The sequence below is a fragment of the Malaclemys terrapin genome, chromosome 4, assembly GCF_027887155.1.
Source record: "Malaclemys terrapin pileata isolate rMalTer1 chromosome 4, rMalTer1.hap1, whole genome shotgun sequence".
NCBI lineage: Eukaryota > Metazoa > Chordata > Testudines > Emydidae > Malaclemys > Malaclemys terrapin.
Window position 1 is genome coordinate 136,673,185 of NC_071508.1, and position 16,996 is coordinate 136,690,180.

Here is a 16,996-nt window from a genome sequence, read left to right on the forward strand (position 1 = left end):
GATATCCAGCATGAAAACTGTTACTTTATTTAATAATCTGATATCCAGCATGAAAACTGCTGTTTTATCTAATAATCTGTGACATTTATTATACCTTAATAATGTTTAAAATATATTAATATATAATGTAAGTGTAACATGAGTTTCAAGTAAATGATAAACATGCACATTTTTTTTCTAAGTCTCATTCCAAATGTTAAAACTCTGTTACATAAGAGAGTACAAATTTAATGTTAGCAACTGAACTTGGTCCAATGTTTCATTGTCCCTTTTCATCTTTGGTTATAAAGGAATATTACTCCCGAAGAAGTAGCCCACTACTGAGGGTATTTGGTTTAAGTCAAGGAGATCCTGAAGACACATCCTTAACTGGTGTAAACTGCCATAGCTCCGAGAGGTATGACAATTTACCCGAGCTGAGGATCTGGCTTTATTTGTTGGATCTCACTGAGCAAATCTGGGGGAATTTTTAATGTGCTTGCTCCAACATCCCAAATCTGAGTTTGGCTCAGATGGTAAATATGGGAAAATATCCAAAACGTTTCTGGGAAAATGCCATGACATGGTTAGTGAGGTCAGATTCCACCAGTCTTGACTTCAGACAAAGCAGCTCCGATACACACAACCGCAGTTCAGCTCAGAATTACTCTAACAAATTTCACTGGTCCGTGATGTGCTTTTCATGGCAGTGAATTTGGTAGAGCCCTAACCATGAATCATTAATTATTAATGATTAATGATCCAGCACGTAGGCAAGATTTGTGGATTCTCTGAGTGGAAAGTCCTAACTATGTGAGTTCCTTCCAGTGCAGCCGTGGCACAGGGAAGAGAGTTGAACTGCCTTAGTCAAACCAGGTGATATTGTTACCCAAAACAAGCCCGTTCAAGTAACTGAAACAAAAGGTTTGCTTGCTCTCCAAGGAAAAAGAGGGGGGAGTCAGCAGTATAGATTTGGAGAGGCTCCTGGAATTTAGCAGATCAGGGAGGGAACTGGTTTGCTGTTTAAACTTTTGATTTCTTTTTGTTTTCACCAATTGTTTTGGGAGCCCTAAGATGTAAAACCTGGCTGGTGACAAGCCTTGGGTGCTATGTATTTTGAGTCACTGGAACAGCAAATACATACAACCCACTGAAAGGTTGTTATACGTTAACTTGAAAATCCCATGGTGTATGTTTAGTGCTACTAACCCAAGTCTTCTCCAGTTACATACTGTTTAATTGTATTTGGAAAGATGTGGTCCGTTGACTATCAAATTAATGATATCTAGAGTCTATCTCAACGGGGCATCTGTAAGGGACTAAAGTGGAAACCACTTCAGCATTCTTTTAGATTTTCATTTTAGCAAAAGAGTCAATTAGTCCTACCCTCTCGTCTGTCTGAGGAGGGGCAGACACATGTATACAACAGTCACACTTGTAGTAGACACACCTAGTGATTTAAACTGCTGCTGATCATTCACAAATTCTCAAATATCCATAGAAATGTGCCCTTCCCCTATCCTCTTTCTGTTGGGATTCTGACAGGGGAGCAAATAGGACACAGAGAATCATCACTTAATTTATGCATTTTTACAGACAGCATGGCAGATCAACCCCAGGCAATGGAAATCTAATCCTATCACATATACTCTGGTGGGAGTGGGTATGAGCAGTAGCTGAACTGGAATGTTTGACTGCCCATTTGCATAGAAGGCCAGCCATTCGGAGCACATTCAGGGCCCTCTCTGATCTCTGTGAACATAACATCAAAACAGCAGGCTTTTTGGGAGACTAGGCCCTCTAGAGCCAGCAGAATTTGACATTTCCATGGAGATGGCATATTGGAGGTATCCACTTGGCCAGAACACTTGTAGTATTTCATTTATTCAGTTCTCTATTCCCTTTGCTTATGGACCAACCTAATTTCATATTATCTAGCAGTTTAATTTGTTTCTCTTGCCATGAGAAATTCATCCTGAAAAGAATCTACATCTCTACCCCGATATAACGTGACCCAATATAACACTAATTCGAATAGAACGCGGTAAAGAAGCGCTCGGGGGGGGCGGGGCTGTGCGCTCCGGCGGATCAAAGCAAGTTCAATATAACGCGGTAAGATTTTTTGGCTCCCGAGGACAGTGTTATATCGGGGTAGAGGTGTATTTTATTACATTTTTTAATTTGCAAAAATAATTAACTTTATTATGCATTAGACCTGATTCAAAGACAAAATGTGTCCAGCTCTGTCTTGCATAGTATTAAAAGGCTAATGTGTACATGGAGCCTTGTGCCCTCTGCACAGGAGTGAATTTCGTAAAGTCATTTGAAAAAAAGCATCATGAAAGATATTTGCAGTTACAGCCGCCTAAGAATGCCTCAAAGAGAGTATTAGCCATACTAGCAGTTTCTATTTGGTTGCAAATAAAAGACATAAGGATTTTAAATAAGCATATAAATAAATCCTATTCCTTACAATAGGCAACAGAGTGCTGAATGAAAACATGAGCTACAAGTTACAATATTGTTGCATTACACTGAACTGCCTGTCAATCACTATAGGCAAGTGCGGATGGTAAGACACTGCACCAGAAAGTTTCCAATGACATCTACCAGAATGGTCTTGAAACAGTCTCTTAGCAACAGAGATAAAAAGAGAAATATCTTTTAGATTCTCTCTCTTTTTTTTTTTTTTGGTTAAAACCAACATGCTGAGGAAAAATACATCTTATTTTTAACCTCCAAAAAATAAATACTGGCAGAAGTTATAACAATTGATATAAAAACGCTAAAATTAATTTAAATAGATTATTTCTTAAGGTATCAACACCTCTTACAAGTAAGAGAGCCAATAATCTACCTATTACATTGGAGTATACCATAAAGCAAAAATATACTTGAGCATAATATATCAATATTCCCTAATTTTGAGGTTTCTTTTAAATTCCCAAGTATATATTGCCTCACATTAGATAAGATTATATATTTTTTTAAAATAAGGAACATAAAACTTAATGATTCAGGGCATAAGCCATCTGCTAATTACCATAGGTCAAGAAGAAACTTCCTAAAGGAGCAGCTTATTCCATAATTGCTCACTACAGGGCTGCTTGCAACTTCCCCTGAAGCATGGCAGTAGCTCAAGTCAAAGACAGACTAATGGACTATCTGGATCACTGGTTTCATCTAGTAAGGCAATTCCTATTCTGTGGAATTCTGATCTAGTGAATAGAGTGGGCTATAGGACAAAGGAATAGAATATGGAACAAAGATTTTATCACCACAACTATCCATACATCCCCCAACTTTTAACTGCTAAACCCTTAATAGCTTGCTTCACTTGGGAGCAAAAGTAAAGCTAAAGAAGAGGATTACCTGGGCGGAACTGCTTCACCACAACAAAGCATTGCCGAGAGGAATTAAATATCAGGATTGAGACACTACGGAAGAGGGGGAAAAAAACAGATCAATGCACTCTGAATAAACCAGTATGGATTAATGCAGTATTATTAACCTTACATTCCATGAATTTTATTTTTTAACTATATAGACATGTATGATGTACAATGCAACAAGGGCCTGATCCAAAATCCACTGATTTCAGTGGATTTAGAATCAGGCCCAAAAACACAGGTGACTTTATCCACTCTTAAGTCACTTTGCAGAAGAAAAAAAAAAAAAGACTAAGACTACAGTTATTAATTATAAAAGCAGGAAGAGCTTCCAAAATCAAGTTATTTCTGATATTAGGGACAGATATAGGCTGTAAACCTGGAATCAAATCTTCATGGTTGCACCCTAGCACTCGCAAGGAGCCCCACTGAAGTCAAGGACTAAAATTGCTTGTCTATGGCTTTAAAACAGACACCATCAACCTGAAATCTAGTTATTTGCAAAATTAAGTTATAAATCATTTCAGCTATTACCAGTTTTTTGTGGTTTCACAAATTTTTTAAAGATTTTTCTCCCCTGTTTCTATATGAAAACCTCACATACAAGTGACTAGCTCACGATACTGGGGAAACAAACTGACTCTTCACGGAGTACCGAAAAAGTAGAGAATTATTTTTCGGTCTCTACTATAATGGAAAGAAATTAATCTGAGGTTTTATTTGTAACACACGACAAGTTAGCAATCACACTTTCATCTGAAAATGTTAATTGGTGTCCCTTTAAAACTCAGAAAAGCAAGTTTATACCACTCTCATCATCATAGTGTCAGCCCTTCATTTGCAATGCCAAGGTGCAGTACATATCACTGGAAAGATAATTTACTATTCAATGAATCATACAGTTTTTCAATCCAGTGGGTTAAGTTAATGATGGAATATTTGCAGGCTGCAGTCAAGTATTCAACAATATTTGAAATGTAATTATGATGTATATAAATTTTTACTATGGATTTACTAACAAACACTTGCTACTGTGTTTTTTTTTTTAAACAACTACTAGGAATATAAATTACTAAAGGGACAACCAAGATACAAAATCTTTATGAAACTTCAGCAGTATTTTAAATTCCATCTTATGTCAAAATGATTATTTAGAGCATTTCTATAACAAGAGTAAGTTATCTATATAGAAATCTATTTTAAACTAGACCCTAATGTACATATTGGGGCACTAGATGCTGGAATTTGGCTGACCCCTGTGCAGGGACATAAGAGGGCAAAAACGACTCCTCACCCACACCGATTTTAATCCCATTTGGAAAGATAACATAACTCCAGCAACTAATGCACACCTCCAAATCTACAATGTTGTGCAACAAAGAAAAAAAATGTCGCCAATACTCCCAGTCATGAAGTCCAAACCTAGGCAAAGTGAACCTTTGTCACTGCTCTTAAAGTCCGTAACTGGGCAAACCCACCTGAAACATGCAAACCATTATGTAAACGCACATTTACAGGACATACATGGAAATGTTCAGCTGTCATTGGAGAAAGTTGATGATAGGCCTGCCGCCAGTGAGTGCTGTGCTCCCATTAGAAACCTGTGTTTGGCTCAGCTGAGGTGATACACAGAGACCTCTATTGGATACTGATGGCTCCTGCCCCAGATGTCATTTGCAGGGTAATTTAAACTGAGCAACACAACTTTTTTGTGCTATTGTGCATGACTGGATATTTTTTTCTATTTACAGATAGAGATTCTCTCTTTGGTTGAACATTAGGCTATTAGCCAAATATTGTGTAAAGACAGGAGGACTGAATTTAAGTCTGAAGCTGTTAAAGATTTCAGTTTGCTGGACTGTGGTATATTATGTATCAGGGGGTAGCCGTGTTAGTCTGTATCTACAAAAACAACAAGGAGTCTGGTGGCACCTTAAAGACTAACAGATTTATTTGGGCATAAGCTTTCGTGAGTAAAAACCTCACTTCTTCGGATTCCACAGCATTGTTCTTTGACCATTTTCAATTTCTCTTTCTTTTTTTGGATACTATTCTGTCCCTATAAGAGTAATTTTTTGTTTGTTTCTCTATTGAACTTCTGCGATAGACTGTACCTCAAAATAGCACCCTAAACCCCAATATTCACCACTGTTATATGATTATGTATTACAATATGTTTTGTACAAAGTATGTCTTGTGAGGTATCATTTGAAAGTTATAATCTGTTGAACATCACTGTTTGGTGAAAATGTATCACTGTATATGAAGTCATGAGATTTTGCTATATGTTTATTACTGAAACATGTTGTTAGACTGGGAAATGCCCATAGACCAGCTCTTCAGTAGCAACAAAGGAGTGTCCAATATCCAGCCAGGTGTTAAGCAACCATCACTGGCCATTTACGGCTCTTCATCAGCAGGGGAGTTGTAAACAAGAGATTTACAATTCTCATGAAAGACAGTTGCTTGAGCACATACACTATGGGGCTGTCTAACCCCCATGACACAGCAAGGATGTTTCAAGCACCTGGAAGAGAGTATAAAATAAGGGACAATGACATCAACACTTCACCTCTCTTCCCCCACCTACACTGAAGGCAACAAGATCATTTGGAAGACAAAGAAACATTTGGACTGGGGGCAGTGTTCCCAACTGGAAAGGTTACAGACTGTTTTAGGGTTTTTGGGTAAGAGAAACTTTATTACTTCAAATTTGATTTAGCTTGATAAAGTTTAGGAATTAGACTGTGTTTTTCTCTTTTATTTATTTTGTAACCAATTCTGAACTTTTATGCCTATATCACTTATAATCTATCTTTTATTAGTTAATAAACTTATTCTAGTGTTTTATCTAAGCCAGTGTGTTTTTGATTGAAGTTTGGGGAATCTACTTAGGTTACAAAGGCTGGTGAATGTCCACTTCCCTTTGACGGAATAACAAACTAATTAATGAGCTTTCATTGCTCAAGGTGGTCTTGAGCAGTGTAAAAGGCACATTTCTGGGGTGCAATGCTAAGGCTGGGGCTGGGGGGAGAATTTGCTGGTGTCGCCCTGTATACAGTTCATGAGTGGCTGGGGAGAGGATCTAGGTACTTTGCTGGGCATGCTGATGGCTGAATGAACAGAGCCTGTAGGGTTTGCTGTTCACTAGCATAGTAGTGTAGGAGACAGCCTGGGCTGGAGAGTTAAAGGGGGCACAGTGGTTCCATAGTCCAGACTGCACCCTGGGGCATGTCACAACTTCCCTTTTATATTGTGGCTACAAAACAGTGTAAGTCACCTGAGAAGTTGAATCAACAATGTAAAGTTAGACGGGATAGTGGAGACCCCTTGAAGGCTAGACTAGCTTCTGAGGTTGTATAGCCTTCCTTACACCCCTAATACACGTCCAACCTTGACTTTGGTTGGGCCTCCTTAGCATCTGGAGAGGAAGATATCATATTAAATAACTTGCATCTACTTAGAAGGATCAGCTATTAGACATTTTCCTAAGATTCAATCATCTGAGATATCTATGGAACAGATGGGAAACTTAAAAACAATCTGTCAAAATTAAGGAACAAGATCAAATTAAACTGGAATGGAATAATACCAAGTTATTACAATTGTCTGTCTCTCACACCATCTTGAGACAAAAAGGCACAGAGATGCCACAGATTTGTAGAACATTTTTCTTCATTACTTTTAATTTTCTCAGAGACTGACAAAATTCTGAACACAATGTTTAATGTTTATAGCTTTTTTTAAATTATGGCAGATGAATTCTAATGTTTCCTTACACAGCTTGGGAGTCACAACCTAATAGGTTAAGATTTAAATCTCTCAGAGATGGATGCGTTTGCTACAATGCGAGTGCAATTTGGTATCATTTTTTTAAAAATCCATCAAACCTCATCCTTGAGACTTTCACAGCTTATGATGAGGCTTGTACCTTTTTACTTGTGAAATTCCATGCTGCTAAAATCATGGGATCAGGTATTTGAAAAATCCACTAAGTGGGGGCCAGGTCATCCAACTGGATTTCCATGGGTAGATCCCTGAGCCCACAAAGAGCCCCCACTGAATTCAGTGGGACTCCATATGGGTGCAGCAGCCAGGTGTGTGGATTCAGATGCAGAATCTGGCCCTCTAAGGGTACAAAAACATCCTTATGTTCCTGAATTTTAAATCAGTTAAGCATGCAGAGAGAGAGAGAGAGAGCATATTTATTTTAAAAAATTACTCTGAAGATTTTTTTGGATGGTGTATGTATATATATATATATATATATATATATATATATATATACACACACACACACATATACACACACACACACACACACACACACACACTGTGGAATGGGCCTAATGTGTTGTAAAGGCAGAATTGTAATAGTCTTTGATTGACCAAATACTGTAACACATTTATATGCATGTTTGATGTTTCATAGAAATTTCTTAAAATAGCATTACAGTTATCCTTGGTTTAAAATAGTATATATACACACACAATATAGACTTTAAATGATAAAAGTAAAAACAGTAAAAATGGAAATGTACACAGCAAACCTTGTGATTAATGGTTGGCAGCATAATACATACAAAATTTACCCAACCCAAGATTTATGTTATGAGAGCAATGACACAGACCCACAAGAACAGGAAAATTGTAGACTTTCCTTGAAATGTATGAGGTCTGCACAGAATTTAATCTGATAATGACATAACATAGACATCTAGTCTAACAATAGATTTTGTGTGCACACATGGAAAAAAGATGCACTGAATTTATTTTTGTTGTTGTTCCTTCCCTGGAAAATTTAATGGTCATTCCCAAGGAAAACTCATTCCAGGTATAAGATGGTAGCTCCAGAACCAGTCTCCATTTTAAAACAAGTTACAGAGTGAACATATGACTAATATACTGCCCTCGCTCACCCTGTGGAAGGAGCCTACAGGAAAAGAAAACTCCTCAAAATGCTCCCAGGATCATTCCAGGAGCAGGCTAGTGTTTGCTTCCCCTCAGAATGAGATACCAAGCCCCACAGATCACCTTGGATCTGAAGGAGGGTTAGGATTCTTCACAGTAACTGTGACTGCAGCTGCCCTAAGGACTAAACTTAGCAGGGAGGAATGGCAGAAAAGGTATCATAATCTAGTACAAGTGATGACCCCGCAGGGTTGGTGGGAGATCGCATGCCCCCTTCAGCTGCTCATGCCAAGTGTCCATTCCCCCTGTGGTTCCCAAGAAGCAAAGCTGTGCAGGCAGAAAATCATCTGCTCCATTTTTGTGCAGGGTTCACTGGGATGGTCTGGGCCACTGGTTTTATTTTTCCATAAATATATGAAAAATTAGTGGTGGCTTTATCATGATCTAGGTTCATTTGGTCCTATCTCTGCACAGGGGACTGGACTTAAAATAAATGATGACTTGGACTCAGTGTTTAAATATGGCATTTGTTCAGAGAGAGACCAATACTGACAGGCCACTAATGACACTTATATAGCACCATTCAGCCAAGAATCTCAAAGCTCATTTCAGTCCACCACTTAATACTCCTGAGAGCATTCTGTGCCAAAAAATTAAAAATGCTGCGCACAGTATGGAAATTTCTGCAAATTTTATTTGTCAAATAAATGTGGAGGCTCCAACATGGCATTGGGGAGCACAGGCCACTGGCTGCACAAAGGTGGGAGATCACTGTCCAGCTCTCCCCTCCAGGACACGGACTTAGCAGTGAGGCTGCACCCAACCCTGACATAGCGCAAGGACCGGGCCTGCCCCAGAAACACCCCGGGGCCCTACCCTTCTGTTCCAGGTGCACCAGGAGTGGGCAGGCAGGTTCAGCAAGGCAGGAGCCAAGTGTGGAGGGGCTTAGTGTGGGGTCTCCAGGTGTGGGTTGCGAGGCATCTGTATGGGGCAATCTGGGTGCAGGCAACTCAGTGGGGGATCCAGGTGTGGGGAGGATCTGGATGCACAGAGGCTTGCTGGGGGGTTCTGGGTGCAATGGTAATAGGACTCTGCAGGGGAGTCCAGGTGGTAGTGGTTTGGGCTCAGCCGGGGGGAGGGGGGGAATCTGGTGTGGGAGGATAGAGCTCAGCAGGGGTGCCTGGGGGGCTCAGTGGAGGGTCCAGATACTGAGGGAGTGGGGCTCAGTGGGGTGGGGATCCAGGTACAGCTGGTTGGGGCTCAGTGAGGTGGGGGTACAGGTGGCTCGTCAGGGTACTCCAGGTGCAGGGGGAGGGGGGCTCATCAAGGAGATTCTGAGTGCGGAGGGGTGAGGCACAGCGGGAGGGTCTGGGTGTGAGGGGGTCTGGATGCATGGTGGTTGGGTGGATGGGGGAGCAGCTCCCTGTACAGGGATCCCTCCCCTTGCAGCTGAGAGCAATGTGTGCAGGAAGTGTGCGTGTGGAGGGAATTTGAAGAGCTTCCTGCAGCCATGGGAGAAACCTGGGGGTGGGTCTGACCTGGCCCCAGATGCCATGCGGGGAAGAGGAAGTCCCATCCTCCCCAGCCAAGCCGGGACTAGCAGCTGATCCAACGCAGGGTAGGAGCCCACAGCTAGGTCTTCCCCAGTCCCGCCCTCTGCCCCACAGTGATTTACCTCTCTGCCGGCTGCCCTGGCCACCTGAAACATACTGCTGGGGAGGGTCGCATGACCACTCTTGTGTCTTCCCTTTGCTTCCCCGTCAGAAAGTCATTTTTCTGCAGGAAGCAAAGAAATCTGCTGGGGACATAAATTCTGCGCATGCTCAGTGGTGCAGAATTCTCCCAGGAGTAAAAATTTAAATTTCAACTCCTTTAGTTTCACACTCTGAGACAGGCAGGTATTTTGCTTCTTAGTTTTAAAAATGGGTAACTTGAATTACTTACCCCTGGTCACACAGGGCTGGGAACAGAACACAGGAATCTAAAGTCCCAGTCCCTTGGTATAACTCTTTTTAAAAAAAGATACTCCCAAATCTAAGACTCTCATTAATAGGAAGGATGGTCACTCTAAATGCACCTTTTATTGTACAAGAACGTCAGCTATACATTTTATAACTGTATTATTGGGATAGAAAACTTTTTGAGTTATCTATCACCTTAACAAAAAATCTGGCCCAACTCTAAATTCCCTGTAATGGTGGAAATTGACACATTTTATGACATTCCTAGACGTGGCATCTCCAAAGGCTATATTAAAAAAGGTACAGATCTACCGGGTCCGACACTAAGAGGAATACAAAGTCTGCTTAGTCCATTCCACTGAAATATTTTTTCAAATGCAAAACTCAAATTTGCTTTGCCAAATCCATTAGCATGTTTATTTCAGGATTGTCAGTATGTTTTTTTGGTATGGGCCCAATTTCACCATGTAGTAATTTGCTTCATAATCTGCTATCTTGATTACTTGGGTTATAGTTAATCCATAAGCAATTGCTAGCATTTACTAATTGCTTTTCATATGTTGGAAACAAAAACTTGAAAAATCTCTTAATGGAAGAAGGGCCTTTAATGGCCCCTAGGTAGCATATCAATGGGAACTTTAAATGCATATGTGCAAAAAATATATAATAAATAATAACAGCAGCTAAAAGCAGCAGGGTCAGCGATGGCTCATGTCTTCATAAGAATGAAACAGGATTCCCAGAGGCTGGAGACCAGGTTTCTATAGGAGCTTACACTAATACTATACTAAGTAGTTGATGAGGTAATAAGGGCAAAGAAACTGACCTTTCCTTAACTCTAATCATCAAGGCACCTCAATATCACATCCTGTAGACATCTAGGATAATCTGATCAATCTGGAATGATCCAAGCTCCCCCAGTACAAAAACATTAAAAGCAACCACTTACTAGTTTTCCTCCTCAGACACTCATGACTGTTTTACTAAAAGGTTAAGAATCCAGTAGACTTTTTAATTGATAATGAATATGATTCTTGCAGGCCACTTTCAAATAACATTCTGAAGCACCTGGTGAGGGCATTAGGCAGAATACATTATTTTGAGTATTACTGAGCATTGTGTGGGCACTCAGTTGGCATCGGTCTGAGAAGAGAACAAAAAAAATTGTCAGAACTGAAAATGCCTACGAAAAAAATACCAAGATGACATGCAGGAATAAATGGAGCAAAGAACAGAATCAATCAGAATCTCAATTCTCAAGTGATATTCAGTGTTAAGAATCTTCTTCGTACAGTACACAGAAAAAAGCCAAGCACAGCATGCAACCACAGAGATCTTTATAGAAATGACCTTTTATAGACTTGATCCTGGTGGAGCACTTCTGGATACAAAAAACTCATGTAAAATGTTTTTGCCTAGCTCGGCTTGAAAGGGAGCCAACATACCAGGACCAATAAACCAGATAAGAAAAAATGAAGGGGAAATAAAATATTTTAGTTTTGCTTCAAATATTTCAGTTTTAAAGCATGATCTTGTTTTTTCTTGAAGTTTCAAGACTTTGGCTTTCTTTGTTCACCCCCATATCAGAAAGTGGAGCTCAAATTCTCCATGTGTTCTTCCTATTGAGTCCATCTTTAAATGTAGTAAGAAATAAAGTAGCTTTGAGAAGTAAGCTACAGTAAGAGAGGAGATGAAGAGAAACTGCATAATTTTACCATTCAACTAAGAAATAGCTATAGATGCAATTTTAAAACTATTTCTTTAAAAATGAAATTAGAATTTCTATTGAGGTCTAACACAATCCCAAACCTGTCACATTCTTAAGTATTTTTCGGGGTACAGACTTCAAAGAAGCTCAGTTCATCTAGAATAACCTATCCAAAAAACATTTTCTTTGTGAACACAGAAAAGCGGGCAATTGCATGCAGACCCTAGGTTACTTCTCAACTCAACTTAATTCTTCCTTTCTTCAGAATAATATTTGGAATTTTCCCTGAAACTTATAACGGGATATCTTAAGTGCTATCTTCTTTCTTTTATCAGGCACCTAGAAGTTAAAGCCAGAGAAAACATAGTCTTTAAATTTTCAGAAGACTTAATAAAGCTGCAGCCTTTGATTTATCCTTCGATGCAACTCCTTTAGTTTCCCAGAACTTTAACTGTAATATAGATAGCCTTGAGATTGAATGCGTGTGTGTATGCATAATCTTTATTGGTTCATTTAAATCTTCCTTCAAAGCATTTTACATTTTTCAAAGGCCAACACCAATCCAAACAGCTGCTGAAAATGCAGCCTATCACAAAAGCAAAGCTATAAGCTTCTGACAAAAACATTCAGCCTTTCATACTAATCACAGATAAAGTGGATTTGGCAAAAGATAATTAGAGAGGTCTAAAAGACTAATGAATTCTGATGACATTTCCAAGCTATTTTCGAACATCGTTTAAACGTAGTTAATATTAAATAAACTCTGTATACAAAATGAGACAAGCACATTTACGAAAACAAACATTATTTTGGAAAAAATGAAAAGGAAGATTTGTCTCACTGTAAATCTAACTGCAACAGGAAGTTGCTCATGACACCATAAAGTAGGAAGCATATGTTTGGTTAATCACTAGGCTGGTGGGAGAATGAACTGTAGCAATTATTTAAGATGCGTTAACAATTCCATCAACATATACTTGAAATATAAATTTTAACTATAGTACCTACTTGTTAAGCACCAAGTTATACACAATTTTTTAAATCAGTCCATCTAAGAATGATTTTCAGTAGAATTTTTTAAAACATAAGCGGATGCTCACTACCACCCAATTCCCACATGATAAAGGAAAAAATATAGATACAGTCAATTTTACCTCATTACAGTGACTGAGCCTGACCTGAGGATGTAATCAGGTACTAGCCAAAGCATAGCAACCCTCCTGTAAAACTGCTGGCACATAAACAGAAGCCTTACCAAGCCTCAGCTGAAAACCAGGCCCTCAGTACACGTTATTTGAGAATATTACAGGCAAACAAATAATGTAATTATTATCTGAGCTGAAATATGTACTACCCACTTGAAACATGATAATGAAAATGCCTCTAGTCATAATCTGGCAAAACTGAGGGCATTAAATTACAGAGAAAAATATGATTTGTGGTATAGCAGCATGACATGGCACACAGCAGCACGTTAGCCAGCAAAAACATAAAACTGATGTATCATATTATTTTTCATGTTAAAATAAAGTCATTCTTATAGAAAAGGAAGACAAGTGAAATTTCACAATATATCATAATACATTCGTACATAACATAGGAAATACACATGGGATGAAACTGACTTCATTCACAGACAGCACCAGTGATCTAGCACAGGGAATAGGCAGAGGGATGGTAATCTGCTCCCATAATGTGCTCAGAGCATATGGCTGCAATGCAGTCTCCACAGCTGCTTGCTGCAGCCAATGGGCTGGAAAAAGTGACCACAATTCCTCCATGCCTAGGGTTACCATACGTCCGGATTTTCCCGGACATGTCCGGCTTTTTGGGCTCCAAATCCCCGTCCGGGGGGAAAGCCCAAAAAGCCGGACATGTCCGGGAAAATCGGGACATGCCGGGCCGGCCGTGCGGGTGCTCGGGGGCCGGGCTGGGGGCTGGGTCGGCGGAGCGGGGCCGGGCCCTTGGGGGCCGGGACTGGCCGGCGGAGCGGGGCTGGGCCAGGGGCTCCGGGGCCGGGCCGGCGGTGCGGTGCCGGGCCGGGGGCTCCGCCAGGGCCGGGCCGGGGGCTCGGGGGCCAGGCCAGCGGTGCCAGGCCGGGGGCCGGGCCGGCGGCTCGGGGGCCGGGCCAGCGGTGCCAGGCCGGGCCGGGGGCTCGGGGGATGGGCCGGCGGTGCCGGGGGCCGGGCTGGGGACCGGCGGTGCGGTGCCGGGGGTGCTCGGCCGGGGCCCAGGGGCCGGGCTGGGGACTGCAGTGCTGGGCGGGCCGGGCCCGGGGCTGGCACCCCAGGGCCGGGGCCAGCCTGGGCCGCGCCTCCTCCCCCCACACTCCCCCTTACCTGCTTCAGGCTTCCCGCGAATCAAATGTTCGCGGGAAGCAGTGGAGAGGGCGGAGACTTTGGGGGAAGGGGCGGAGTTGGGGCGGGGGCAGGGCCCCGTGGAGTGTCCTCCTTTGGGAGGCACAAAATATGGTAACCCTATCCATGCCACTTGTGTAGTTCTAGCGACCCATAATCTTGCCTGCCCTCACGGCATGAAAGGGGTGCAGAAATCTCCTATTGAAGCTGCTCCTCTGGCAGTGCCCCTTCTCTCTGCATTGCTCAAGGCCTCTGCAGAGCTTGGTGATGCAAAGGGGCCAGGTCAGACCCCCTTCACCGAGTTAAATTTAAAGCATGTTGTAGTGAACTGAGTACATATCTATTTTTTCCTCTTCCTGTCTAGAATAGCTTTAAGAGTATGTTTCAAGAACCTTTTTCTCTATACATGATAGCAGTTGAGAAGTACAGACAATTTCTGTGGGATCTGCAGGAGACTATAGAGTGTAATGCTGATTTCTTGGACTTCCTACAGACCTTGCAAATCCTTCCCTGCAAGCCCTTCAGTAAAACTGTATTTTTCAGCAGTCTTTACAACAGCTAAAGGATGGAGACTTTTTATTAAATATATCAAGTAAGATAGTGATTACTTTTGTAACTATAAAGTGAATTTATCCCCTACTGAATTCTAAAAGGTGGTGATATTTGTTCCCCTCTTTTAAAATATTCAGGAATGACTTCATAAGATTTTCCATCAAGAACATATATTTAATTCAGGGACTACTAATGAGCCACTGATCAATGACATTTGACTTGTGTTTAGGATTTAGGTAGAAGCCACAAGAGTACTGGTAAGAGAATGGTCTTTATTGCCTGTCTCTAGTCACATGACATTGTTCAGAGTTACAAAAGACTATAACCCAGTTACATGGCAATATCCACAGACTCCAGTGACTAACGTTACAGTGACTTCCAAGTTTTTCTTTTTACATGAAGTGTGCTTTATATTGATTTTTCATCTGTTTAAACTGGTGAACTTCCATCACCTTTGCTTTATACCAATTCACATCATAACCTGAAAGCTATTCTCTTACTTGTCAACCACTGCACTGTATGCTTATGTTCCAATTCTCATACACTATTTCTTGTTCCTGTTTTTATCACTGCGTATTGACCTTCATAAATTCTGTATATTGTTCTACAAAGTTGATGAACACAAAACTAAAGTATTACATTTCAAACTCTTAATGTATTAAGTATAGCAGTATTAGGGTGAGGGATGATCTAAATGGGAACACCAATCTAATTTTAGTGGGTCAAGATAATTTTAGTTTTATTACTTCAGTTTATTTTTACAGGCATTAATTATTAATTTGTATTATTTTAACTGTTTTCATTTCTGCGAGGAAGCCATTACACTTTTGTAAGAGGGACACTGTCAAGTCAATTTATGGATTTGGGAGCCTTACTTTACACACTTTGGGTGAAAATGCTGACCCCATTTACGTCAACAAGGCCAGAATTTCACTCCTAGTTTTGAAAATCTTGTCCTCCATTAACAATGAGCCTTACAAAAAACCCTGGGATGACTTTTAACTATAAAGATCTATAAGCAATGCTATTTTAGCAAAACAATGCAGATCCTGATATTTTAAAAAAGCAATTATTTCTGATACAGCCCCCACTAAAGAGTATCCTGAAATATAAACAAAAAATCCCATTTAAAAAAAACCTGTATATATGTTTTCCCCATCATTCTCCTGTTGATGCTTACAAGCATTTTTCCAGAAAAGAAACTGACTGACTGACAACACAGAGGAAAAGTGAAATGACTATGAACAATGTGCTGTCAAATGCACAAAGTTTAGATTAACTGGACAGGAATTGTCATTTACTGTATGTGCAGGGCCTACCACAATGGGGCCCAGATATAGTTGAGGCCCCTGAGCACTACCACAATATAAACGTTAAATAATAACAACTGAAAAAGAAATCAAAGACTTTTTTAACCTAACTTCTTTCGGTTACCATACACTTGGGTGTTTCTTCTAACTATAGGACCCAATCTTGCAATGAGATCTGCTAACATTGACCCCCTCTGCCTCACAAAGCCCTGTTACCTTCAAGGAAACTCCACAGGGGTTTGCACTAGCAGATCTTACTGTAGGATCAGAGCAATAGTAGATTACAATATTTTCAGATAGAAAGGTGGCTTTCAAGTTGATAGGTTTCTTTTAATAGTTGTCAGCAAGGAACTGAAATACTGAATAAATACTTGCATCAAATACACATATGGACACATTAAACTCATGCTTATCCTGATTTCAGCAGAAGCCTGTCAAGTTCTCTGGGGCCCCAGCTGAGCAAAACATTTAAGCACATGCTTAAGTCCAGCTCTATTCAGCAAGGAACTTTGCTTTAAGCACATACTTAAGTGCTTTTCTCAATAGGGATGGAATGACATCTGCCTATGTATTTGTACAATGCCTACTAGAATGAGGCCCTCATTCTGAATGGAGCCTTTGGGTTCACCCACAATATAAACAGAACAACTTCCTTTTATATTTAGTTCCAAATTGCTTTATTTATGTTATAGTAATGCCTAGAGACACTAAGGACTAGGGCCCCACTGTGCAAGGCAATGCACACACAGATAATCTAAATAAGTGGACTAACATTTAAAAGTGCCGAGCACTCAACAGCTTCCACTGACTCTGATGCAAAGTAATAAGT

The 16,996-nt window shown here is 40.5% G+C and overlaps 1 protein-coding gene across 5 annotated transcripts in view; it reads right to left on the minus strand.

The window, feature by feature from the left end:
• Positions 1-16,996, minus strand: part of NUDT14 (nudix hydrolase 14) — an 88,944-nt gene that overhangs the window by 19,399 nt on the left and 52,549 nt on the right. For all 5 annotated transcript variants that reach the window (XM_054027717.1, XM_054027716.1, XM_054027718.1 and 2 more), the window contains exon 3: positions 3,352-3,416. In XM_054027717.1, coding sequence (XP_053883692.1) covers positions 3,352-3,416 — 65 coding nt within the window. The remainder of the gene's footprint in view (positions 1-3,351; positions 3,417-16,996) is intronic.